The 25851-nt window shown below is 50.9% G+C and overlaps 1 protein-coding gene across 2 annotated transcripts in view; it reads left to right on the top strand.

The window, feature by feature from the left end:
* The window catches only part of GRM1 (glutamate metabotropic receptor 1), a 382716-nt gene that overhangs the window by 250933 nt on the left and 105932 nt on the right, over positions 1 to 25851 (top strand). For both annotated transcript variants that reach the window (XM_071218698.1, XM_058307603.1), the window contains exon 3: positions 7034 to 7269. In XM_071218698.1, the coding sequence (XP_071074799.1) occupies positions 7034 to 7269 (236 nt within the window). The remainder of the gene's footprint in view (positions 1 to 7033; positions 7270 to 25851) is intronic.

Here is a 25851-nt window from a genome sequence, read left to right on the forward strand (position 1 = left end):
CCTGGTGAAAAAGAAGAGAAAGCGTGCCTGTGAAGTGAGCCAGTGGCCACGTGGCAAGCTGAATGCTCACACGGTGAGCCAAGCGCCCACATGGTGAGCCAAGCGCCCGCACGAGTGCCCACATAGGGAGCAGAGTGCCTGCGCGAGTGCCCATGTGGTGCCAAGTGCCCACATAAGCGCCTGTGTGGTGAGCTGCATGCCTGCACGGCGAGTCAGTGCCCGTGTGGTGAGCTGAGTGCCTGGGCAGCAAGTTGAGTGCCTGGGCAGTGAGCTGAGTGCCTGGGCGGTGAGCTGAGTGCCTGTGCAGTGAGCCAGTGCCTGCACAAGTGAGTCACGCTGCAAGATGATGACACAACAAAAGAGAGACAAGGGGAGAGTCAGGTGAAGCAGAGCAGAGACCAAGAACTGAGGTGGCACAACTGACAGGAAACTTCTTCCACATCAGAGGTCTCCAGGATCAAATCCTGATGAATCCTAGAGGAGAAAGATGATAAGAGAAGACAAAAAGAGAAATAGATACAGAAGATCACCCAGTGAATGGACACGGACAGCAAAAACAGCAGGGCTGTTGAGTCTTCAACTGGACAGGAAAATCCAGCGGCACCTGTTTGGCTGTATGTAATGAGAGTTAACAAATAATATGGTTTTTATTCCCTAACTTAGAAAGTAATCTCAATAAATTATGAAGAAGCCTTGATTAAAACACTGTGATTGTAAAAAGAAATTTATAAAGACAAGTGGGTGCTTATATGGTCTTAGTATTTTCGTACTTTTGGGTTACAGTGGGCAAAGTAACCTTAAAATGACGCACACGGCACAGCTCCCCTGCTTGTGAGCTGCAGTGGAACTCGGTGTGTGCCCGTCCAGTGACTGCAGGTGCCTTGTCCACCTGGCGTGTCCCCCAGAGCTCCCCTTGAGTGCAGCACGGTGTCTCATGGGCCAGCAGCTGGCGAGCGGGCCCAAGGCTGGGGCGAGAGGCTCTTTCTAGAGCAGCCTCCCCGGGTGCTCGCGGCTCAGAGCCGCAGGTGGTGATGCGACCTAGGACGAAAACGGCTGCCAGGAGCTGAGCTCTGTGGATGCTGCGCTGGTGCTCACGCGGGCCGGGGCCCACGGCGCTGGACACACCTGAGGCCGCCCCGCACAGGTGCGGAAACAGACCTTAGGGCGGTGACAGGGTCCTGTGTGGGCGTCACTTCGAGTTAGCTGGGGGCAGAACCGCTGCTGCTGGGTGGTGGGCTTGCCAGAGGACGCAGCCCTGCGGGTGCCCACCGCCCTCTTCTCCCCCCCTCCCCGGACTGGAGCCCTGCGGGTGACGAGGGAAGGGCCACGAGGGCGGGAGGGCCGGAGGGCGGGGTCTGCGGCACACTCGTCCCCAAGGTCCGCTGGTGGAGGGGGTGTGAGGGGTGGGAGGGAGAGCGGGGGTGTGCGGTGGTCCTGGGTCGCTCCACACTGAGGCTCGGCTCCGGTTTTCTCGCGGCTGGAATTTTTGACCAGAGTCCCGTGCTCTGCGCCACCCTTCTCAGGGGGAACTGCTGTCCCTCCTCGAAAGAGAGAGCGCGGGTAGGTGTGGCCCCCGGTCGTCGCCCCTCCACTGCGCCTTCACACTGGGACCTGGTTAGCCCACCTGTGTGCATGTGGTCGCATGCATGTGTGTGCGTGCATGTGTGTGCACATGGGTAAGTGTGTGCACGCATGTGCATGTGCGCACTCGTGGGCGAGTGTGCTTGCATGTGTGTGCACACGTGTGAGTGTGAGCGCACGTGTGTTATGGGTGCGCACGTGGTGGATGTGTGCACGTGGGTGTGTGCACATGTGAGTGTTGTGTGTGCACACGCGGTGAGTGCATGCATGTGGGTGTGTGCATGTGTGAGTGTTGTGTGTGCACACGTGGTGAGTGCATGCACGTGGGTGTGTGCATGTGTGAGTGTTGTGTGTGCACACACGGTGAGTGCATGCACGTGGGTGTGTGCACGTGTGAGGGTGCATGCGCATGCGCTCTCCAGGCCCTCGCCCCTCCGCTCACCCTGCCAGCTCTCAGCACACAAAGCCCTGCGCTCCTTGTCTGCTCTGTCCCCTCCTTCCTGTCCCTGTCCCTCTCCCCTTGTCTCTGAAGCCGCTTCCTGGGCAGGCCCCGCGATGCCCTCTGCCCTTCTCAGGCCTGTCCCCCGTTCTTGCTCGCCGGCGCATGCTCAGTGGACCCTCTGCCCGCGGGCCTTGCCGCTGCCCTGCATGGTCAGTTGGCCCTGATCAGCATCCCTGACCCAGACCAGGCGCCCGTCTACATTATTACCGGAAACGCCGTCCTCACCCCGTGGCAGTTCCCTCCACGCTCGCCTCCCGGTTTGAATTTCTTGGTGGTGCGTTATCCAGCCTGGTGACAGTGTAGGCTTATGTCTTTCGAAGACACTGATTTTATTATGCTGCTGTTGCTTCCCCAATCAGATGGTACGCTCTGAAATACTTTTAGAGAATCAGAGCTTTAGTATCAGGCACATGCAATTTATTTTTCACAACAAAAATAAAACTGTTTTCTATCTACTTTGTAATCCTTTTAATTGAATCCGTGTAGGTTTTCCAAAATGGCTTTGAACAATTTTTAAACTAATATCATTGCATTTGTGCTTTACTGTTAATTTGCTGATTCCGTTATTTTAAGTGATGCGATGCAAGGGCAGCGCTCGCATGGCTCCCGTCCAACGGTAACTGGCGAAATCAGACAAGGGTTTCTTGCTCTATTGGTGCTGGAGCGCCTTAGTGGGAAGAACCGCGTGGCTCTTCAAGCTTCACAGGGACCCGCATGGCTGGGGGCGTGGGGGGGGGGCGGGGGTGCTGCTGGGGGTGTGGGGAGGGGCGGTGGCGAGGATGGGCGAGGGCAGCTGGGAAGCGGCCGGAGCCCTTCACCAGCTCCTCCGCATCCTGCACGTTTATTTCCAGCCCCGAGCAAGGAAAAGGAGCCCAGACTGGGGAACCAGACGGAGCAGTGGCGGGTGTGCCTGGTAGAGAGTTCCGGGTGGGCCTGGCCGTCCCCTCTGCCCGGCAGGATGCACTGTGCCCCCTGGAGGGCTGAGCCTGCAGGTCGCTTCTGGGCAGCACACACGGCCGCAGTACACCCTCCACCTCCAGACACGCTGGCCCTGCAGCGGGCCTCCTAAGGCCACCAGCTCCAGGCACAGCCTCAGCCCTGCAGCAGGCCTTCTAAGGCCACCAGCTCTGGGCACAGCCTCAGCCCTGCAGCAGGCCTTCTAAGGCCACCAGCTCTGGGCACAGCCTCAGCCCTGCAGCAGGCCTTCTAAGGCCACCAGCTCCAGGCATGGCTACAGCCCTGCAGCAGGCCTCCTAAGGCCACCAGCTCCAGGCATGGCCACAGCCCTGCAGCAGGCCTTCTAGGGCCACCACCTCCAGCCCTGCAGCCCTGCAGCAGGCCTCCTAAGGCCTCCAGCTCCGGGCACAGCCTCAGCCCTGCAGCAGGCCTCCTAAGGCCCCTGCAACACACGCTGTGCAGGGAATTTCCTCGAAGATGCCCTCAGAGTTCTCTGTAGAGATGGACAGCTGGTAATAGTTGTCAGAAAGCAGAAGTATGCAAAGCAAGAGCTCTGTTATAGACACAACTCCGTGAATTTTATTTGCAGCATTCCCTAATACCTCACCTAGGAGAGATGGAAGTTCTACAAAGATGTAGCAACTGCCACTTTAAAAAATATTTACCAAGTGATTCTAGTTGAGCCATTTTCTGCCACACCCTTGCTTTCCTTGTTTTATGTTTTCTCAGATTTAACACAAACTCTAACTTCTAGAAGGACATGATCTGCAGAGGGGGCTTTGACCGACTGACGAGGGGGTTGTGGGCAGCCAGGTTTGCTTGTACAATGGGCTCCTTCTCCATGCATGTGCTCAGCGCACAGTCAGATTCTCTCTCCTGCTTGCACTGGCATGCAATGTTTGCCTTTACAAGGGGAGTGTGAGCCAAAAGGAAATGCAAACAAAATTTATAGGAGGCTCAGTTCATACACTTTTTAAAAATTTGTAATTTTGAAAATAGAATGTAAACAAAAGGAATCTCACATAATATTAAACCTTAGGGAGAAGAACACTTACAGACTAAAATTTATGTCAGAAGGCCATTCTTTTCTTCGGGTTAAAATCCACTTTGATTTTACATTTTATTTTTAGGTGGTACTGGGAATTGAACAAGGGACCATGTGTGTGAGAAGCAGGTGCTCAACCACTGAGCTATACCTGCTCTGCTTTTTTTTCCTACCATTTTTTAGGAGGAACTTCAATTTTAAATATTTGCCATAGACAGAATTTCCTGAATGTCTGACTGGTTTTGTTTTTACTTTCCATCTAGCATGACATAAACAATAGCTCAGTGCTCCAAATTGCTCTAGGTGTAGTTAAGATACAGATGAAAAAACATATGACCGCAGTCATTAAGTGTTTCAGGCCTTTCTAAGGAGACTGAGCCCATGGAAAGATGATGACACCCCAACCCTAACCCTAACCCCAACCCTAACCCCAACCCCAACCTCAACCCTGACCCCAACCCTAACCCTAACCCCAACCCTAACCCTAACCCCAACCCTAACCCTAATCCTAACCCTAACCCTAACCCTAACCCCAACCCTAACCCCAACCCTAACCCTAACCCTAACCCCAACCTCAATCCTAACCCCAACCCTAACCCCAACCCTAACCCTAACCCCAACCCCAACCTCACCCTCAACCCTAACCGTCTCTTCTTCATGGACCTGGCCCTGGGCAGGGCTCCCTAGCCAGTGCTCTGTGGGGAGCCGGGATGTGCTCGCTGGGCGACTCGGCTCCTGCACTGAGGCTGCCCCGTGGTCCTGCAGCTGACCTGCCCTGGGCTGGGATTTCTGACCCCACCCACCCCTCCCTCTCAGTTGCTGGAATGTGCCCTGCTCCCCCGCATGTTGGAGGAGCTGCCAGGAGCCTTCTATGCCACCTGTCCCCAACCTGCTTGATTCCCACCTGTCTTTTGGGTCTCAGCTCAGGCACCACGGTTAGGGGAGCCCCCCACCCCCCACCCCCACATGTGCTCACAGGCCTGCTTCCCCCCACCCGTAGCCCCGGCCGCTTCTTCTTTCCCTCCGTCAGGCATGTCATTCTTGCTTAGTGTCGTAGACCATGGGGGCAGGGGACAGTCTGTCATCCTCATTTGGGTCAGGAGCATAGTAGGGTGCCTTGCACACAGTAGGTGCTCAGTAAAAGCTTGGGGAGGGAGGGAGGGAGGAAGAAAGAAAGGAAGGAAAGAAGGAAGAAAGGTAAGAAGGAAGGAAGGAGAAAAGGAGGGAAGGAGGGAAGGAGGGAGGGAGGAGGCAGGGAGGGGAGCCTGCGGTGCTGCAGAAGGCACACATGGAAACGCACAGCTGCCCTCAGCAAATGCCTGCTGTTACCGTGAATGATGGTTTCATTTCTATTCTCTCCACAAACACTTATTGAGCACCGACTATGATTTGCACTGTCGTCCAGAATAAAGGCCATTTGCCAGGGAGACCAGAACCTTCTAGGGTCTCTGCCTAAAGCCCGGAGGGAGCTGTGTGACCCCAGCCCCTGCTGAGGCCAGCCGAGGGTGAGGCTGCAGCTCACCCGGCTCGAGACCCCCGAACTCTGCGCTGCGTTCCCGCTGCAGGGTGGACTTCAGAACCCCACAGCCAGTGTGGCCGCCTGTCCCAGGCCAGGCCCCACCTGCTCCCTGCCCTCCAGCCCGGCTTTCCAAACAAGGACGGAGAGGCAGGGTCCTGGCTGCCCGGCTCAGCGCCTGCTCTCCGTCCTGTGGCGCAGAGGCCACCGGGCTCCTGGGGGGGCGTATGGATGCTGAGGGACCCCAGCACCCCCGTCAGGGCTGAGGACACAGGGACCTGGACACTTCATTGGGGCCAAGGACACGGGGACCCCAGGCACCCCCTTTGGGGCTGAGGACATGGGGTCCCCAGGCACCCCCTTCGGGGCCGAGGACAAGGGGTTCCCAGACACCACCTTTGGGGCCGAGGCCATGGTCCCCCAAGAGCTCCCCATCAAGCCTGAGGCTGAGACCCCCAGGCCCCCTCAGGGCCGAGTGCTCGTCCAGCTGGGGATTTGGCACTGGAGGTCGTACCTGAGCCTCTCGCCGGGAATTCCCCTCGCTCGAGGGGCCTCTCTGAGGGGCTGCCCCCTCCCCAGGTAACCCCCGCCCAAGGCTGGGAAGCCCCCTCTGGGCAGCTCTGAAGGCCACCAGTTCAGCCACCACTGCTTCACCCGCTGGTGAGGGGGCCCCTCTGCCCTGGGGTTACGGGGGGCCCCCCATAGCCCAGCACTGGAAAAGGGGGCAGGAGCTCGGCACCCGCAGGGGCTCACCGCCAGGACAGAAGGACACGTGGCGCACGCAGGGTCCCGGGGGCCACGCTGGGGGGCCGGCAGGGGCCAAGCTGGCGGGCTCGAGGGAGCAAGGCGGGTGCCTGGCCCCGAGGATGCCGGCTCGTGCGGGGAGTTGCCCTGCTGCGGGCAGGTCGAGGGCAGGATGGGGTGCGGCCGTCCAGCCGAGGGGGCGGCCGGTGGGGGGCTGTGTGGGGAGAGTGGGGAGCCCGCGGAGCAGCAGCCCTTGAGCTGCGAGGCGTGTCCGTGGCCCAGTCCCCAAGGCCAGGGCGTGGCGGCCTGCTTGCCCGTTCCGAGGGCAGAGAGCTTCGGGAGCAAACAGAGCTGCACTTGCTAGCACGTGTCTGAGCACAGACCACCCAGCCGCCCTGCCCCTTTCTGCAGGAAGGCAGCGGCGACAGAGCATTTCAGGGGGAGCCAGGCTGCCGGGGGAGGCGGGTAGTGGCCGGCAGAGTCCGAGGGGGACCCGGGGCTCAGCGAACGGCCACGATGTCACCGTCCTTCCTCCAGCACCGCTGGAAACATGCACAACCGAGTGGACGCTGGCTCGTCCCAGCCCGTGCTCCCCCCCCGAGAGGCCGTGGTGGGGGCACCTGCGCTCACTCGGGCTGGCCTCGCTGAGCCCCTGCCTTTCTCTCCCCACCCAACCCCCGTTTTTCAGCGATGGCTGGGCCGACAGGGACGAGGTGATCGAGGGCTACGAGGTGGAAGCCAACGGGGGCATCACCATCAAGCTGCAGTCCCCCGAGGTCAGGTCCTTCGACGACTACTTCCTCAAGCTGCGGCTGGACACCAACACCCGGAACCCCTGGTTCCCCGAGTTCTGGCAGCACCGCTTCCAGTGCCGCCTCCCGGGGCACCTGCTGGAGAACCCCCACTTCAAGCGTGTCTGCACAGGTAAGGGCGCCCCCAGGGGGAGACCGGGGGGGGTGCCCCCGGGGCCCGTCGAATGAGCGCGGAGGGGACAGGGCGGGGACCCGGCCGCTGATCGGCCAGCACAGCTGGTGGGGTGACACCCCTGTGCTCATGGTCCCTCGTGGTCCCCGGCGGAGCAGGTGCTCGAGGAGATGCTCAAGTAAAGAAGTCAGCGTGCGGGTGCCGGCCCCTCGAGCCAGGGGAGGCCTGGAGGGGGGTGAGCCTGCGGGGTGGCCACGTCCCCTCCGTGGCACGCTTCCTGCGGCTGCAGGCCAGGGGAGGGCGAGCGGGTCGCCCGAGGCCGTGACGCCCAGGGGCCCACGTGGGCGCAGGTGGCCAGCGCCCGGCACTGCCATCTGTAACCGAGGGCGGCACGACACAGCCCCCGCCTGCCCCGGCCTCCTAGGCCTGACCTGCTTCTCTCGAACCCTGGCTCCCAGAGCCCGACGCCCGCCCTCGGCAGCTTGGCCAGCGCGCTGGTGCCCGAGCCGCGCAGCAGGGACGACCCTCTCCGGTCTCCCCCAGGCCGCTCAAAGCCAGGCCCACATGGTCGGCCACCGCCGGGAAGGGCTCTGCCTTATTCCCAGTAGCTAGGCTGAGCAGACACCATTTAGAAAGTTCTAGAACCCGCGCCCTCAGCCAACAGTTAGACACTGTACACGGCAGAGGGAAGACAGAGGAGAAGTGCACCACCCATGACCCTTGACCTCGAGGAACTGCGATCCCCGGGAAAACCGAAACGCGCACAGGAGATAGGCCAACGGCGTCCCATTACAAGGCGGCGCGAGAGTGTGGCTAACTACGTGAAGTATTTCTAGTTTCAATAGGATGTAGGTTTTGACTTTGGAAAATTCTTTGAGGCACGACTACATTTAAACGCGGTGATGCGTGCTGTCTTGGTGAGACGCGGCAGGGTGCACGGAGGAATGGTCCGCGGTGGCGCTTTCCATCGAGGTTCTAGAACTTCCTCGGACGGCTTCCGGGGAGGCTGGGAAATGGGCCCCCTGGGGCCAGGAGAGGGGGAGCCGGAGAGCAGGTCCCTGCCTTGGGCTCCACTGCCACCCTGGACCCGAGGAGGAATTCCGCGTCAGAATCCCGGTGGGCCCTCATGAGGTCTCGCTGCCAAATCCAGGCACCGCGGCTTCCCCGGGCGAGGCCAGCCCCGGCCCCGGCTCCGGGGTGCGCAGGCGAGCACGGGGGCCGCGGGCTCTTCTCCGTTGCCTCCTTCTTGGGCTGTGAGGCCTCTTAGGACAGCGAGCTCTTTCACCCCACGTGGAACGCTTTTCCACTCTGTCTGGGCGCCCGGTTCATTCTTATCACGGCGTTTTACACTTCTTGTGAGAGCAAAGCTAAGGCCTATTATTTTTAAATAAAATTTCACATATTCAGTGTTCAACAGCTAATAGAGCATCCTTTGTGTGTGAGGGTCTCTTCTAGGAGGTGGAAATACAGTGGAAAACAAAGGAGAAAAGGGCCACGTTCTCCATGGCCTAGGTTCAGGGCAGGGAAATGGACAACAGGGAAAAAACAGCCGAGTAAAACGTATTCCCTGTTAAATGCTCCTGAGGGCGTCAGAGACGGCCGCGTAAGGAACAGCCAGGGCGTGAGGGGCTGGGGCGAAGACAGGAGGCTGTAAGTGTCGGCAGGCGAGGCCAGGAAGCCCTGTCCTGTGGGCAGCAGAGCCCGCGAGGAGAGAAGCACAGCGCCTGGCTCAGTGGGCGGACTGTGGCCACCAGGAGGCTGAGCAGGTGGTCCGCGGTCTGAGAACGGCTCGTGCAGGACTTGGCCAGCTCTTGTCGGACTTGGCTTTTGTTCTGAGTGAGGTGAGGCTGGGAGCACAGCAGAGGTGCGGCCAGCAGGCGAGGGAGGACGGGGAGGCGCTCCCAGGCCAGGCGGTGAGAAGTGGTTAGTTCCGCCCGGCCGAGTGGCAGCCGAGAGCACCTGCAGACAGAACGTTGCGCTGGCGGTGGCAAGGACCTGGCGCGCGGGGTCGGACGAGTCAAGCTCTAGTGCCTATTAGCAATCCAACCCCCTGTCGCCCTGTCATTGTGTTTCACTGTGAAATTCACAATACTGTGTACAAAACAGGGTGGCTGGGCTCTGGACCTGAGTTCTCAGTAGAGTGGAAGCTAGCCTCTGAAGCCGCGTGCCGTGATGTTTTGGGTGTCCACTGCGCTCGACACCTACAAGTGTCAAGGGTAGAGGTTCAGCATGGTTAATGATCACAGCAGAAAATAATCTGCAAATTCACGTATCGCTCTCTTATTAGGCCTGATTCTCTGCTGTTTTTAAGAGAAGCTCGTGGGATTACAACCGTCAGGTAACAAGCTTCTGTACGTATCTCATTCTGGAATTCAGGTCAGCAAATATTTCCCTTTGTTCTTGGTTCTATGGAAGGCAGAAGGTTTATCTTAACTTTTCTGAGACTAATTCACAAAACTTATTCATCTTTTCAGCTGCAGAAGTCCCAGAATTTTGTCTTTAGCGTGGCTCTCTGTGCTCTGGCCGTGTGTAAGGTCCTTAAACGTGCCTTCCTACCTCTCTGGACCTGGCTTCAGCATTGTCAGAGCAGAGCACAGCTGCCCCTCTCACGCGCCTTTCTTATCCAGTTGAGAAACTTGAGTACCACGTGGCGTCCAGAGTCTTCTAGTGAATATGCAGGCACGCTTATGAAAATCAGTGTCAGGGACTGGAATTAACCTTTCCCTCCCATTGACAGCTCCTGTTTCTGTCACTCAGATCACCTCTTCTAAGTGGGCTACTTCTGGGGCTCTGGAAAGTTTTGATAATTATCCTTTGTTTCCATGGAAACCTTCACTGAGCTTAATCTCAGTTGTTATCATTATTTAAATGTCGGAGCAAAGGGAGGGTGTCGAGGCCAGGCTGAGGAAGGCGGGGGTCACCGTGGCTAATTAAAAAGCGCTTCGTGCACAGCCCACACCTCTGCTCAATTGGCAGACTGCGTGACGGGCCTGGAAGCACTCAGTGGAACGTCCAAGCGGCGCTTCTGAAATCGAGTCGTGGGAAGGACAGCGGGCAGGTGGGATCAAGCAGATCAGCAGCTCTTCCGGGACATCCAGACGCCTGGGGGCTTGTGCCGGGTGGCGACCACGGGCACGCTGCTTTGTCTTCCTCCTGGAACGGTCAGAACAGCCTGCGCAAGCTGGTAGGGCAGCCCCTGGGGGCGCGGCTCAGGCAAGCACCTGCCCACCCTGGAGCCCTCGCCTCGCCTCTGAGCCTCTGGGGGCCGGAACCCCAACGGGCTCCCTCCCTCAGCGACCCCGAGAAGGCGGCGAAGGAAGGGGCAGATGCCCGCGAGTGTGTTAGGAACGGCCCTGCCAGGTCCTCCCAGAAAGCAGGCGAGGGACCGCCTGGCCATCTGAGTAAAAGGCGGTTTCTGAAATCACAAACCGAGCGTCCGGGCCTCTCAGGAGTGCGGGAACCAGCGGCCCCAGCACAGGCCCCGTCCATCGGGCAGCGCCTTCTCTCTGTTCTCCAGGCAGGCTTCTGTAACTTTTCCTGGGAATAAAAGTAACATCTGCTTACTACCTTGGGAATGTGGGAAAGCATAAGAAGGGAGAAAGGACGTGAAAACCCAGAAGGAACCACTGTTAAATTCTGATGTCTTTTCCTCTTACTCAATTGTAGTTTTAAATCATGCAGTTAATCTTATTTTATATTTTGCTTTTTAGAAATGATTGCTGCTTGTCATTAAAATCTTTCTTATTTAATGGCTGCATGACATTTTGTAGACTGATGAGCTATAATCTGTTTAACCATTTCAGTCTTCTGACACATTTAGTCTGTTTTCAGTTCTTTGCAAATTGAAAAAATGCTGCAGTGCTGTAATAAAAATCCTACCTTCCTAATCAGCTTTCTGCATTTAAAATAATTTTCTTAGGATATGTTTCTAGAAGTTGAATTATTCAATCAAATTATATGAACCTTTCTATGGCTTTTGGCATAAAGAGTTCCAAAGGCCAATCCCATAATGCTGTCTGAAGCCTTCTGTGCATTTTCATTTGCCTTTGTTTAAAGTCAGAGTGTGCATTTAATTTTTATTTATTTTTAATTGTAGTCTTTTGAAGATACATAGATCACAAAAAATGTTACCTTAAAAAATATAAGAGATTCCCATATACCCCACTCCCCCTCACCCTACCCCTCCCACATCAACAACCTCTTTCATCATTGTGGCACATTCATTGCATTTGGTGAATACATTTTGGAGCACTGCTGCACTGCATGGATTATAGTCTACATTGTAGTTTATACTCTCCCCCAGTCCATTCAGTGGGCTATGGCAGGATATATAATGTCCAGCATCTGTCACTGCAATATCAGTTAGGACAACTCCAAGTCCCAAAAATGTCCCCACATCACATCTCTTCTTCCCTCTCCCTGCCCTCAGCAACTACTGTGGCTACTTTCTCCACATCAGTGCTGCAGTTTCTTCCATTACTAGTCACAATAGTTTTATAGTAGAATATCAGTAAGTCCACTCTAATCCATATTTTATTTCTCCATCCTGTGGACCCTGGGATGGTGATGTCCACTCCATCTCTATATCAAGAGGAGGCTTAGATCCCACATGGATGATGGATGCAATTCTCCTGCTTGGAGTTGTAGGCACTCTCGTTTCCCTAGTGTGGTGGTTGACCATCTTTTGTATCTTATTTTCCTTGGTATTGTACTACACATATTTTTGGTGTTGCTGCATGGCCTTTATAACCACAATTTTAATAGCTCCCTTGTATTCTATTCAATGAAAAACTATAGTTACATGGTCATTCTTAGATCATCAGACATCAGGTGCTTCCAATTTCCTATTTCATAAAAGAGCACTGAATCTGGTACATAGGGTTTTCATGGTAGTTGTTAACTATTTGGGGATTGCTCCCTCATGATAGATTTCTAAATATGAAATTTTTGGTCTACGAACATGATTATTTTTGGAACCTTTGAAAACATACATTGCTATTGTCTTCTGAGGTGGAACATTAACATTTGCTCTGGCTAGTAATCAACTGCCTGAGTTTACCAGCCTCTCTATGTGCTCACCAGCACTTTTTTTTGCAATTCATTAAGTTCACAGCCATAATTGTACTTTTTATCCTTATTCTTTGTACCATTTGGGAACTAATGGGCATGGTATCTTTTAGAGCTAGTGTATCGTTGCATTTAGCTATTATCCAGGATATTGTGAAAGAATTTAGCTGGTAACTTCCATGATGACCAACAACTCAGGAGTTCTCATTAGTAAGATAATAACAAGACTTCAGGGATTTCAAGACTTCCTTGCATGGGTAGTTTTACCCAAGCAGCTTGGCTGCTACTCACAATTGTTAAATGGTATGAACTTCTAGAATATATTTACCTCATTAGAGGGTTTCAAACTGAATAGCCATTCCATTTTGAGTTGTGTTCATGTCCTGCCTGAAAAAATCAGCCTATAATGGTCTTACCCAGGTTAAGGAGGTCGATAAAGAGAGGGAGGGTCCAGTTTTCTCCAGCCCATTGAGCCCTTTAACCTTCAAAGTTGTATCTCAAATGCCAATAGGCAAGAAGCTGGTGCTATTAATTAGGGTTTGTGGAAGACTTCCCGATTCTCCACCTGTCCAGGCCCCTCAGAACATGACTTCAGCGGCTCCCATCAAGTGGACGCGTTGGTTCCCTGGCCCTGGCAGCCGGGCTGACCTCACAACCTGTTAGTTCCAAGTTAAGGCCTCAAGAGGTGTGGCCTCCTTCCCTTCGGTAGCAGTTTGATATGATTAAAATTTTCAAAAATAGATTTTGGATTATGTCTGTAAACTGGTCTGTACCTGGGCATGATTAGATTATGATTAGGGCTTTGACTGGCCCACATCGGTAGGGTGTTGAGTCCCTGCCCCTTGGTGGGTGGGGACTCACAGATAAAAGACATGGCAAAAGAAGAGAGTTGGAGATTTTGATGTTAGAGTTTTGATTTGGAGTGATGCTGGAGTCTTGAGCTGGAGCACTGGGAAGTAAGCATACAGAGGAAAGAGAAGTAAGCCCCAAGAGAGTCCCTGAGCCAGGAGAAGAACACAGAGAAATAGAGAAAGCTCCTTAGACACAGCAGAAACCTTAGGGAGAGAGACAGAGCCATTTGCCTGATAGTGCGCAGCTGACCTTGTGGAGAAAAAAGAGGCGTTGAGCTCAGGGGAGCCCAGGAAGCCTGAACCCTGGCAGGCATCGGCAGCCATCTTGCTCCAACACGTGGCAATACACTTTGGTGAGGGAAGTAACTTACGCTTTATGCCCTGGTATCTATAAGCGCCTGCCCCAAATAAATACCCTTTATAAAAACCAACAGATTTCTGGTATTTTGCATCAGGACCCTTTGGCTGACTAATACACCTTTTCTCTCCGGTCATCCTACCGTGGCCTTAGGAACCAGCCTGGGTTAGTCTGCTAGAAGGTGGGACAGAGAGGCACAGAAACAAGGTGGCCCCTCTGTCGAGATCACCTGGGGTCAGCCAGCCCCCAGCCCGCCAGCTGACAGTTGATGCTGAGACGAACCACTCCCACCTGGGCTGCAGGACCTCCTGGTTGGCTCCCAGGCTCCCGAGCTAGATGAACGCTTGCTGTGTAAGCCACTAAGCCACGGGCCAGCATGCCGTGTGGTAGACAGCTGGCAGAGGGTGTCCGTGGCTCTGTGGTCCAGCGGCACTGTTGTGTGGACAGAGCTGGTAGAGGGCTTCCATGGCTCTGTGATCCATTACCCTCACATGGAGCAAGAGCTGGTTTAATTAAATTAAGGAAGCTTCATTTCTCAACCCAATAGCAGGCTGTGCAGTCTTTCTGCTGGAAGGGGAGTGGTCTCATATGCCACCCAGCACCCTTCTGAACAAAGGCTTTTATAGATCCTGCAATGATGAGGATTCCAAGGCCCCTGAGCCAAGGCGATACAACTATTCAGAATTATTTGGAATCCTGTGTGAATGCAGGAAGTGCTGAGAAGGGGCATCATTGCAGCTGAGCCACACAAGCCCCCTGCCCCCTCGAAACAAAACAGGCTTTGGTTCTTATTCGGTGCTGGTCGAAGTTGCTTTCTGGAGATAGGTTTCAAAAGCCTTATATATGCTTGTGGTAGCTTGAGATGATTTATGAATCCCAAAAAGGGAAAGCTTATATATGTTTGTGGCAGTTTGAGATGATTTATGAATCCCCAAAAGAGAAAGATTATATTTGTACACTAATCTATTCTTCTGGGAGCGATACCCTTTGATTATATTGACTTTGTTGAGGTGCCCTTGATTCAATGACCTGCTTAGAACAGAGTTCTGATTCGACCCTGGCAGGACGACGTGGCTCAGGGTGCGTCCCTGCCCCTGGGTGGGAAGATAGAAACTGACCCTCACTCAAGAAGACATGGGGAGAGAGCGTGCTCTGTCATTTTTGATCCTGGGGCCCCAGGGAGAGATGAGCCATTTGCCTGATAGTTTGCAGCTAGAAAGCCTGGAAAGACATGAGCCCCGCGCCAAGAGAGAAAGCCCTGAGAGACGAGCCCTGTGCCAGCCGCAGCTGAGGCTGGGAAGAAGCCGGGCCCCGGAGCCTCAGGAGGAAGAGGGAGCCCAGGAAGGAGAGACCAGGCAGAGGACAGCGGCCACCCTGCTCCAACATGTGGCGACGGACTCTGGTGAGAACGCAGCCTTGAGCTGGACGCCTCAGGGCCTTGTCACCGTAAGCTTCTACCCCAAATCGATACCCTGTATAAAAGCCAACAGCTTTCTGGTACTTTGGCACCCCTTTGACAGACTGATACAATGTTTATATCTTTTAACTGGAAAAAGCTCACTGGCCTTGGGTCACATCTGGACATTATATTCTCAGATCTCATTCCTCACCGCACGTAGGTGAAACTGAAAACGACTGCGCCCTAAGCCGGGCTTGGCTCGCCTATCTTCCCTCAACTCCATTGCTCCGCGCTGTCCAGGGCAGTAGCTGCCAGCCTGCGTGGCTCTTTCTAGTTAGCTGTAAATCAATCAAGATGAAAGTCTTTAAACATCTGGTCTACAGTCTCCCCAGCCACATTCCAGTGTCAGCAGCCACGTGTTCTGGCAGCAGATAGAGAAAATTCCCACCACCTCAGACGGTTCTGCTGCACGGCTCCTCTCTAGACCGTCTTCTATGTTTCTAACCCTGTAAAAGCAAGTTTGAGTGTTTCTGAGGCATTTGGTCCTAATTCACGAGTCGGTGTGGGAGCATCCTCACCTCAGCAGCTCTTTGATGCCACCGTATCTCACAGCCAAGGCTGCCACCCGGCTCAGAAACCCGGAGCAGGGCCGGCCGCCTCCCACAGTGACCCACAGGCCTCTGTGCGCCCTTCTAACTCCAGCAGAGGTCTTTTCCCCCGATATTTCTAAAGTGAGGGTGGCCTTAGAGAGGCGAGTGCGTGTTCCAGCATCCGAAAGTCATGTCGGTCAGTGCAGGGCATAAGTTGTCCACCCTTTCACTGGATAGCCGTCTTGCTAGTGGTCCCTGTGGGCTTGAATGGTCACCTGTATGGCTTTTCAGGGTCACGTAGATGTTGAGTTACATGGAAACTCTTTTTTTTAATTTTTAATTTTATATATATATTTTATTTCTCTCCCTTTACCGCCCCCCCCCCCCCCGAGTTGTCTGCTTTCTGTGTCCATTCACTGTGTATTCTTCTGTGTCCGCTTGTGTCAGCAGCACCCGGAATCTGTGTCTCTTTTTTTGTTGCATCATCTTGCTGTGTCAGTTCTCCGTGTGTGCAGCCCCATTCCTGAGCAGGCTGCATGTTTTTTGCATGGGGCGATTCTCCTTACAGGGCACACTCCTTGTGCATAGGGCTCCCCTACATGGGGGACACACCTCTGTATGGCGCGGCACTCCTTGTGTGCATTTGCACTGCGCATGGGCCAGCTCACCACACGGGTCAGGAGACCCCAGGTTTGAACCTTGGACCTCCCATGTGGTAGGCAGATGCTCTATCCATTGAGCCAAATCCACTTCCCTATGGAAATTCTTTGAGGCTTCCAACACAGAGAAACAGTGAACATTTTATCTTTTTAATAGAAGCATTGAAGGTTTAATTTAAAATATTTTAATAGAAATTAATGGGCTATTTTATCCTTTTGATAGAAACATTTAGCTTACGGTTGTACATTGTTGTATATGCCAGTGCACTTTTTGGCTATTCAAGCCACAGGTTTTAAGGTCCATACATCCCAGAGATTATTAGCACGGGGCTCAGTCCATTAATAAATTCTTAAATTAAGTACATTTTACCCTTGTTAAACCATTTACTTCCAAGGTCGATGTGTGCTCAGGTGGTCCAGCCTGCCTTCTGGACAAGTGTGAGCGGGGGAGGTTAAATAGGCTCATCGACCGCTCTTCTCCGTAGGGAGCTCACCGCCGCAGCGGGCTGCGGGGAGGGTCCCTGGTGCAGTGTGCTGCTTCGCCCGGAAGAGCTTCGCATTTGAGGGACGCCAAGCCCTAAACCCAGCGTCCTAACAAGAAGCAGTGGCTGTTGGGGGTTAATGTGTCCCCCAGACGAGGTGCTGCAGCCCCCTCCTCGGGCCTCAGAAAGTGACCGTACGAGGAAGTGGGGTCCCCACAGATGTCCTGGGCTGATGCTGCGGGGAAGGTGGGCCCTGGAAACAAAAGGCAGCGCCCCCCAAGAAGCCGCACAAAGACAGACACACAGGGACACGGCCAGGGAGCACCGGGGCCTGCAGGGCTGGGGAGGCTGGGCGGGACTCGTCTCCAGAACCTTCCGCAGGAGCACCGGTGGCCGACCCCTTGATTTCAGACCTGGCCTCCAGAGCCGCGAGGCAGTGTGGGTCAGTGACTCAAGGTGCCCGGCGAGTGGTCCTGTGCCCGGCGGCCCTGGGCGAGGAGCGAGGGTACCTCCACGTACAGGGTCTGGCCCAGTAACGCTGCTGCCTCCGCTTTCACTAGTCCAGTGAGGCATGACCGGCACACGGCACGCACAGGCATGCCAAGAGCCCCGCGGGGTACATGTCGGCCTCTGCACTGCCCGGACGCCGTCACCACCGTCAGGACGCTGTGCCCGTCTCCGCAGCCTGCGTGGGGCCCTCCGGGAACCCTCCCTCCCGCATCCCCAGGCAGCCGTGCAGGGGTTTTGTGTCGCTGGAGCTGGCTCTCCACTTCGATCTTTAATATAATGGACTGCACGTTACACCCTTTCTGCTAGCCTTCCACTCGGCATAAACATTTGCAGATTCATCATTGTCTGCACAGGCCAGTAGTTCGTTGCTTGTGCTCTTTGAGGAGCATTCCGTTGTGCAGTGTGATGGCGAAGCTTGTCTAGGCTGTGGTGTCCAGTTGTTCGGTCAAGCAGGCGATGGCCTGATCGCTACTGTGAGGACATTTCCTGGACTTAAATCGTCAGTTAGTTGATGGCATCTATGGCTAATAACATCTACGACCGAAAAAGGAGATGGTCTTCAGCAACAAGAGGTGCCTCATCCAGTCAGGCCTTAACGGAGAACTGAGGATTTCTAGTCGGAAGGGAGAATTTCCCTCTCACTCAGCCAGCCCGCCTCTCCTGAGGAATTCATAAAAAACCTCTGTGGGCGTTCCCAGCTGGTGGCCTGCCCTGTGGAGTTTGGACTTGTGCATCCCCAGACACCTGAGCCAAGTCCTGTAATAAATCTCATCCTATTTATATTATATATGTTATGTATCATTTTCTACCACTGTCCAGGGTTGCGCTCTTACCAGCAGCTCCGCTAGTTAAGCAGAGTTTAGTAATTCCTGATACTGGATCGATCTCTTCTGTGTTTTATCCAGTGGTAGTCTTGTTTTGCATTCGAAGCGTCGGCATTCCAGAGCCAATAAGCCAAAACATTGTGTTTCTCTCTGCTCAGATTGGGCAGTGACTGGATGTGCTAATGTTCTCGGGCCACAGACCTGAGGCTTCAGGCACCAGGCGGCTCTGGTTCCACCGTTCTGGAGCTTGGAGGGTTGACACGGGTCTCGGTGGCAGGGACAGGGCCATTTTCCTTCCTGGAGAACCCGTTTCCTTGCTCTGTGCAGTTCCTGGAGGCTGCCTGTGGGCCGGGGCTTGCGGCCCTCCCTCCGTCTTCAAAACCGGCGCTCACAGCTGCGCCCTCTCCTCGTGTAGGGGTGCATGTGATTACAGCAGGCCACCTGCACATCGGGGACTCACCCTTCGAGGGACTCACCCCATCTGCACTTCGGGGACTCACCCCATCTGCAAAGCCCTTGGTGCATGTCGCCGGACGTCCGCTGGCCTCAGGACATGGAGCCGTGGGGTCACCGTGCCTCCCACACAGCAGACGACCAGGCAGAACCTGGGATTAGCTGCTCAGACGCTCTCCTACCAGCTCATTCCGTAGCTCTTCCTCCAGCTCTGTTTGGGAAGAGGCTCAAAAAGTCGACTGAATTGGTTCTTTGGAAGGCGGCACACCCCGGCAGCAGTGCACTTGGCCCTGGCTGACTGAGCTGGACATGGAACACCCTCCTTTCACACTTCCCTGCTCCCACTTTCATGGGTTTTCCCAGCTGGGTTGTTCTCCTACACCCCCAAATTGAGAGCACCCCAGAGGCCATGCTCTTACCACAGGGAAACAAAGACCCACGTTTCCTGGACCTTCAACTTGCCCAAAGCCATGATTAGAGACGTGTCCTGACAGAAGCCCCTTGCTCCTGCTCAGGTCACGCTGAATCAACGTCCACCTTTCCCCACAGGTGCGCCCCAAAGTGTGGGAGCATCTCTAGGATGGCCGGGTTGAGAGCCGGGTGGGGGCCTCCTGGGGACTCCCAGTTTGGGCTTCGTACAATTTGTCTTCATTTGTCTAAGTGTAACATGCTGCGTCTGCGCTGAGCGATAGAAAAGGCACTGGAGCTTTATTCTGCCAGGGCCCAGTGAATAACCCCGGAGGCCCTGGCATTGGCACTGGCCAGTCTCACCCTACCACCCTGGCATTTACCCAAGCCCTGGGTTTTGATTCCAAGGCGTCTCCTAAGAGAACTTAGCCTCCCAGCATCAGGGCTTTCTGCTGGCTGGAATATCTGGAAGCTCCTTTTCCCAAAGCTGATGCTGATTTCTGCCCATTGCCAATATGTAACCCCTTTTTAAAGTTAGGGCTTGCTCAGCAAGATAAAGTTTTTATTTTTATTTTTTCATGGGTATATCCTAAAGCTATAGCCAAGAACAGTACAGACTGTGTCAAAGACTTTCAATTCCACTAAGTTTATTTGGGCTTAGCGTCCTTGTAGCTGTATACTTTGCTTTTCCTGCATTCCATGGTAAATTTGGCTTTCCAATTTAGATAATCATTAGTTCCAGGGTCTGGACAAAAGTTTGGCTCTCCGAGTGAGGAGCCCCAGAGTTCCTCACTTTCTGGGCAATGTAGACTTCCCTGTGAGATTTGTGCAGTTCCTGCCTTCCTTTCCACGCATCAAATTAAAATCGCATCAAATACTAAGTACAAATCAAGAAAACCGCCTAGTCTGGCCCCTCGAGCCCTTGGTTGCCTCGCTCTACGGCGCCAACAAGGGCCCCAGGCCCGTGGCGTCTCGCCGCAGGTCGCTCTGGCTCGGCTCCGTTTCCTCGCAGGCTTGCTATGCCCTTGCTGGTCACTGTCGCTCTAGACTGGGCTGGCATGAAAAGGAGACTTTCCCTCAGCGTCAGGGGACACACGGGGCCTCGCTCCGTGGACGGGGAGCCGGGTTCCCCATGGATGCGCTGGGCTTTCTGTGAAAGGACGTTGTGATGACTGCAGGAGTCGGTTGTGTTAGAACCACCACTGACCGAGTCCTTGGAAAGCCCCTCAGGAGGCAGAGAAGCTTCCAGATGGGAGCTGGCGCACCTGCCGCCAGGTGCCTTCTTACCGATCACCCGAATTCCAGGCCGCCCCAGGCCTGCGCTCCCACGAGGGCTCGTCGCGCCCACTGGACAAGCTGCCCAAGACGGCGGTGCTTGATGGCGCTTCAGGGCAGTGGTTTTCCTGAGAGAAATGTTAAAATCACATTGGAATTCTACCGAAGAATATACCACTTAACTGTTATCTAATCAAATTTGCTTTCACTTGCCCTTTTACACTATCGACTTTGAGTATAGCAATTCCAACATGTTAGAGCTGTGCTGCTGATCCAGTTTTAAAATCTAAACTTTCAATTGCACCATGATTTTTTTAAAAATTCTTTTTCTTTTCTCATAATCTTTGTTCCCTTTCCTTACCCATTCCTAAATACTATGTTATCTGTCTCATGTTACCCCTTCTCCAAGGATTTTTTTTTACCAAATCCATTTTATTGATACATTTTTTTTTTTTAGATTTATTTATTTATTTATTTCTCTCTCCTTCCCCCCTCCCCACCCTGGTTGTCTGTTCTCTGTGTCTATTTGCTGTGTCTTCTTCTTTATCCGCTTCTGTTGTCAGTGGCACGGGAATCTGTTTCTTTTTGTTGCGTCATCTTGTTGTGTCAGCTCTCCGTGTGTGCGGCACCATTCCTGGGCAGGCTGCACTTTCTTTCACGCTGGGCGAATCTCCTTATGGGACGCACTCCTTGCACGTGGGGCTCCCCTACGCGGGGGACACCCCTGCGTGGCAGGGCACTCCTTGCGCGCAGCAGCACTGCACATGGGCCAGCTCCACACAGGTCAAGGAGGCCCGGGGTTTGAACCGCGAACCTCCCATGTGGTAGATGGATGCCCTAACAACTGGGCCAAGTCCACCACCTATTGATACATATTAATAGAGCATAAATCCATCCAAAGTGTACAATCAGTGGTATTGAGTATAATTACATAGTTGTGAACTCATCACCTCCATCATTAATAGAGTATTTTCATTATTCCAATAATAATAATAATAAAACTCATTATCTCTCAATCTCTCTGATTCCCCTGCTTATATAGCTGCTATTCTGTTTCTGTCTCTCTAGTTTATTTGTATTTATATTTTGTGAAAACAGCCATATATGAAATATCACCCATATTCGTATTTCACATGAGGTTTCACTGTTATATAGTCCCATTATTCATATTTTAGTGTTCCTCCTAGTAATATACATGGCATTAAACTTACTCTTTCAACCACACTATGATGTGCTTTCACCATTTCTATTCATTTCCAAAGATTTACAAACAACCTTTTTGTCAATTCTGTGCAGATTAACCCTCAGCTTTCCATTCTCTGCCCTCATTCTATTTTCTGATGACCTGTATTCTAATTATTAAATCCATGAGTTTACACAATACATTTAGTTCATAAAAGCACAGTCATACAGTATTTGTCCTTTTGTGTCTGGCTTGCTTCACTCAGCATAATGTCCTCCAGGTTCATCCATGTCGTCATATGCTTCATGACTTCATTTCTTCTTTCAGGTGTATAATATTCTATCATGTATATATACCACAGTTTATCCTTTCATTGGTTGATGGACACCTGGGTTGCTTCCAACTTTTGGCAACTATGAATAGCATTGCTTTGAACATCGGGGTGCAGATGTCTCTTTGTGTCTCTGCTCGCAGTTCTTCTGGGTTTACACCCAGTAGTGGTACTGCAGGGTCACGTGCCAAACCTGTATTCAGCTTCCTTAGAAACTGCTAAACAGCCCTCCACGGTGGCTGTGCCACTCTACGTTCCCACCAACAGGGAAGAAGCGGGTGGCTCCTATGTCTCCACATCCTCTCCAACATTTACAGTTTTCTGACTTAATAGTGGCCAGTCTAATAGGTGTGAAATGATATCTCATTGTAGTTTTTTTAAATCCCGCTCCCCCATTGTTTTTGCTCACTGTCTGCTGTTGGTGTCCATTCATTGTGTGCTTGTCCTCTTTTTTCAGGCGGCACCAGGACTGTACCCAGGACCTCCCATGTGGGAGCGAGGCACCCAATGGCTTTAGCCTCCTCTGCTCCTGGCTTGTATCTCTCATTATATTTCCTCATTGTGTCTATTTGTTGTGTCATATCATTATGTCATCTTGTTGCATCAGCTTGCTGTGCCAGACCCATCACATCAACTCGCTGTCTTGTTTGTCTTGTTTAGGAGGCACCAGGAACCGAACCCAGGACCTCCCATGTGGTAGGCAGGTGTCCGACTGCTTGGGCCACATCCGCTTCCCATCTCATTGTAGTTTTGATTTGCGTTTCCCTCATCACTAGTGATGTTGAACATTTTTTTGTGTGTTTCTTCACCATTTGTTATTTCTTCATTGGACAATTGTCTTTTGCCCATTTTTTAATCAGGTAGTTTGTCTTTTTATTGCTGAGTTGTAGCATCTTTTTATACATCATGGATATTAAGCCTTTATTAGATAGGTTATTGCCAAATACTTGCTCCCATTAAGTCAGCTGCCTTTTCACCATTTTGACAAGGTCCTTTGAGGTGCAAAAGTGTTTAATTTTGAGGAGGTCCCATTTATCTATTTTTTCTTTTGTTGCTCATGCTTTGAGTGTACTTTTTAAGAAACTACCACCTACCACAAGATCTTGAAGATGTTTTCCTACATTTTCTTCTAGGAGTTTTATGGTTGTCCCTTTTATGTTTAGGTCCTTAAAGCACTTTGAATTAATTTTTGTATAAGGTGTGACTTAGGGGTCCTCTGTCTTTCTTTTGGATGTGGCTACCCACTTCTCCCAGCACCATTTTTTTGGTAGACTTTCCAGCTCAGCTGGGTGGACTTGAGCAGCCTTGTTGAAAGTCATTTGACTGTAGATATGAGGGTCTATTTGAGTTCTTGTCAATGTGTCTGTCTTTATGCCAGTGCCATGCTGTTTTTACCATTGTAGCTGAGTAATATGCTTTAAAGCCAGGAAGTGAGAGTCCTCCAACTTTGTACTTCTTTTAAAAGACATTTTTTGACTCTTGATGGCCCCTTACACTTTCAAATTTCCATTTCTGCAAAAAAAGGCTGTTGGGATTTTCACTGGGATTGTATTGAATCTTTAAGTCAATTTGGGTAGGATTGACATCGTAATGATATTTAGTCTTCCAATCCATGAACACAAAATGTCCTCCCATTTATTTAAGGCTTCTTCAGTTTCTTCTAGTGATGTTTTGTAGTTTTTTGTAGTTATTCCTAAACACTTGATTCTTGTAGTTGCTATTATAAATGGATTTTTTTTCTGATTTTCCCTTTAGATTGCATATCAATAGAAATGCTATTGATTATTGCATATTAATCTTGTATCCCACCACTTTGCTGAACTCATATATTAGCTCTAGTAGTTTTGCTGTGGATTTTTCAGGATTTCCTAGATATAGGATCATATCCTCAGAAAGTAGTGAAAGTTTTACTTCTTCCTTTCTTAGTTACCTTTTATTTCTTTATCTAGCCTAATTGCTCTAGCTAGAAATTCTAGCAGAATATTGAATAACAATGTTGACAGTGGGCATCCTTGTCTTGTTCCTGATCTCTGCAGGAAAGCTTTTAGTCTTTCACCATTGAGTACAACGCTAGCTATAGGTTTTTCATATATGCACTTTACCATATTGAGAAATTTTCCTTCTATTCCTATCTTTTGGAGTGTTTTTATCAAGAAAGGGTGCTGCATTTTGTCAAATGTCAATTTATCAATGTGGTTTATTGTGCTAATTGATTTTCTTTTGTTGAATCATACTTGCATACCTAGGATAAAACCCACTTGATCGTGGTATGTAATTCTTTTAATGTGCTTTTGGATTCAATTTGCAAGTATTTGTTGAGGATTTTTGCATCTATATTCATTAAAGATATTGTTGTGTAATTTTCTTTTTTTGTAGTGTCTTTATCTGGTTTTGATATTAGGGTGATGTTGGCTTCATAGAATGAGTTTGGTAGCATTCTTTCCTGTTCAATTTTTTCGTAAGCACTTGAGCAAGATCTGTATTAGGTAGTCTATGAATGATTGGTAGAATTCACCTCTGAAGCCATCTGGTCCTGGGCTTTTCATCTTCGGGAGATTTTTGATAATTGTTTCAATCTCTTCACTTGTGATTGATTTGTTGAGGTCTTGTTTCTTCTAGGGTCAGTATAGGTGGTTTGTATGTTTCTAGAAATTTGTCCATCTCATCTACATTGTCTCTTTTTACGGCACACAATTGTTCATAGTGTCCTCTTCTGATCTCTCTTATTTCTGTGGGGTCAGTGGTAATGTTCTCCCTCTTGTTTCTGATTTTATTTATTTGCATCATCTCTCTTCTTTTCCTTGTCATTCTAGCTAAGGGTTTGTCAATTTTGTTGATCTTCTCAAATAATAAACTTTTGTTTTTATTGATTCTCTCTATTTTTGTTGTTGTTCTTTATTTCATTTATTTCTGTTCTGATCTTTACTATCTCTTTCCTTCAGCTTGGTTCAGGATTAGTTAGCTGTTCTTTTTCTAGTTCCTCCAAGTGTGCAGTTAGATATTCAATCCTACCTCTTTCTTCTTTTTTAAGGTAGGAATTGAGAGCGGTAAATTTTCTTCCCAGCACTGCCTTTGTGGTATCTCATAGGTTTTGCTATGCTGTGTTCTCATTTTCATTCATCTCAAGATATTTCTGCATGCTCTTGCAATTTCTTCTTTGACCCATTAAAAGTATGTTGTTTAATCTGTGTATGTTTATGAATTTTCTCTTTTTTCATCCATTGTTAATTTCCAGCTTCATTCTGTTATGATCAGAGGAAGTGTTTTTTATAATTTCAGTCTTTTTAAATATATTGAGACTTGTCTTGTGACCCAACATATGATCTATCCTAGAGGAGGACCCATGAACACTGAAAAAGAATGTATATCCTGCTCTTTTGGGGTGCAATGCTCTATAGATGTCTGTTAAGTCTAGTTCATTTATCATATTATGTATGGCCTCTGTTACTTTATTTATCCTCTGTCCAGTTATTCTATCCAATACTGAGAGTAATGTATTGAAGTCTCCAACTATTACTGTAGAGACATCTATTTCTCTCATCAGTTTTGTCAGTGTGTGCCTCATGTATCTTGGGGCACTCAGATTAGGTGTAGAAATATTTAGTATAGTTATTTCTTCCTGGTGAATTTCCCCCTTTATTAATATATAATGACCTAGTTCATCCCTTATAACAGTTTTGTATTTAAAATCTATTTTGTCCAATATTAGTATCACTACTCCAGCTCTTTTTTGTTTGTTTACTCTTTGCATGGAATATTTTTTTCTAACTTTTCATTTTAAACCTGGTTCTGTCCTTATGTCTGAGATGAATCTCTTGTAGACAGTATAGATGGCTCTTATTTTTTTATCCATTCTATCAGTCTGTGTCTTCTGATTGTGGAGTTCAGGCCATTAACATTCAATGTTATAACTATGAAGGCATTTCTTATTTCACCATTTTGTCCTTTGGCTTTCTGTTGTCATATCTTACTATTGTCTTTTCACTCTTTAATTTACCCTTCTTAATAATCTTCATTTTTAAACTCTTCTCCAAATCTTGCACCCTTGTTTTTTCCTTTCAGGCTGTAGCCTTCCCTTTAGTATCTCTTGTAATTCTGGTCTTTTGCTAACATATTCTATCAGTTTTTGTTTGTCTGTGAAGACTGAACTCACCCTCATTTTCGAAGGACAGTTTTGCCAGATACAGAATTC

This window comes from Dasypus novemcinctus, chromosome 11, assembly GCF_030445035.2.
Source record: "Dasypus novemcinctus isolate mDasNov1 chromosome 11, mDasNov1.1.hap2, whole genome shotgun sequence".
Taxonomy (NCBI): Eukaryota; Metazoa; Chordata; class Mammalia; order Cingulata; family Dasypodidae; genus Dasypus; species Dasypus novemcinctus.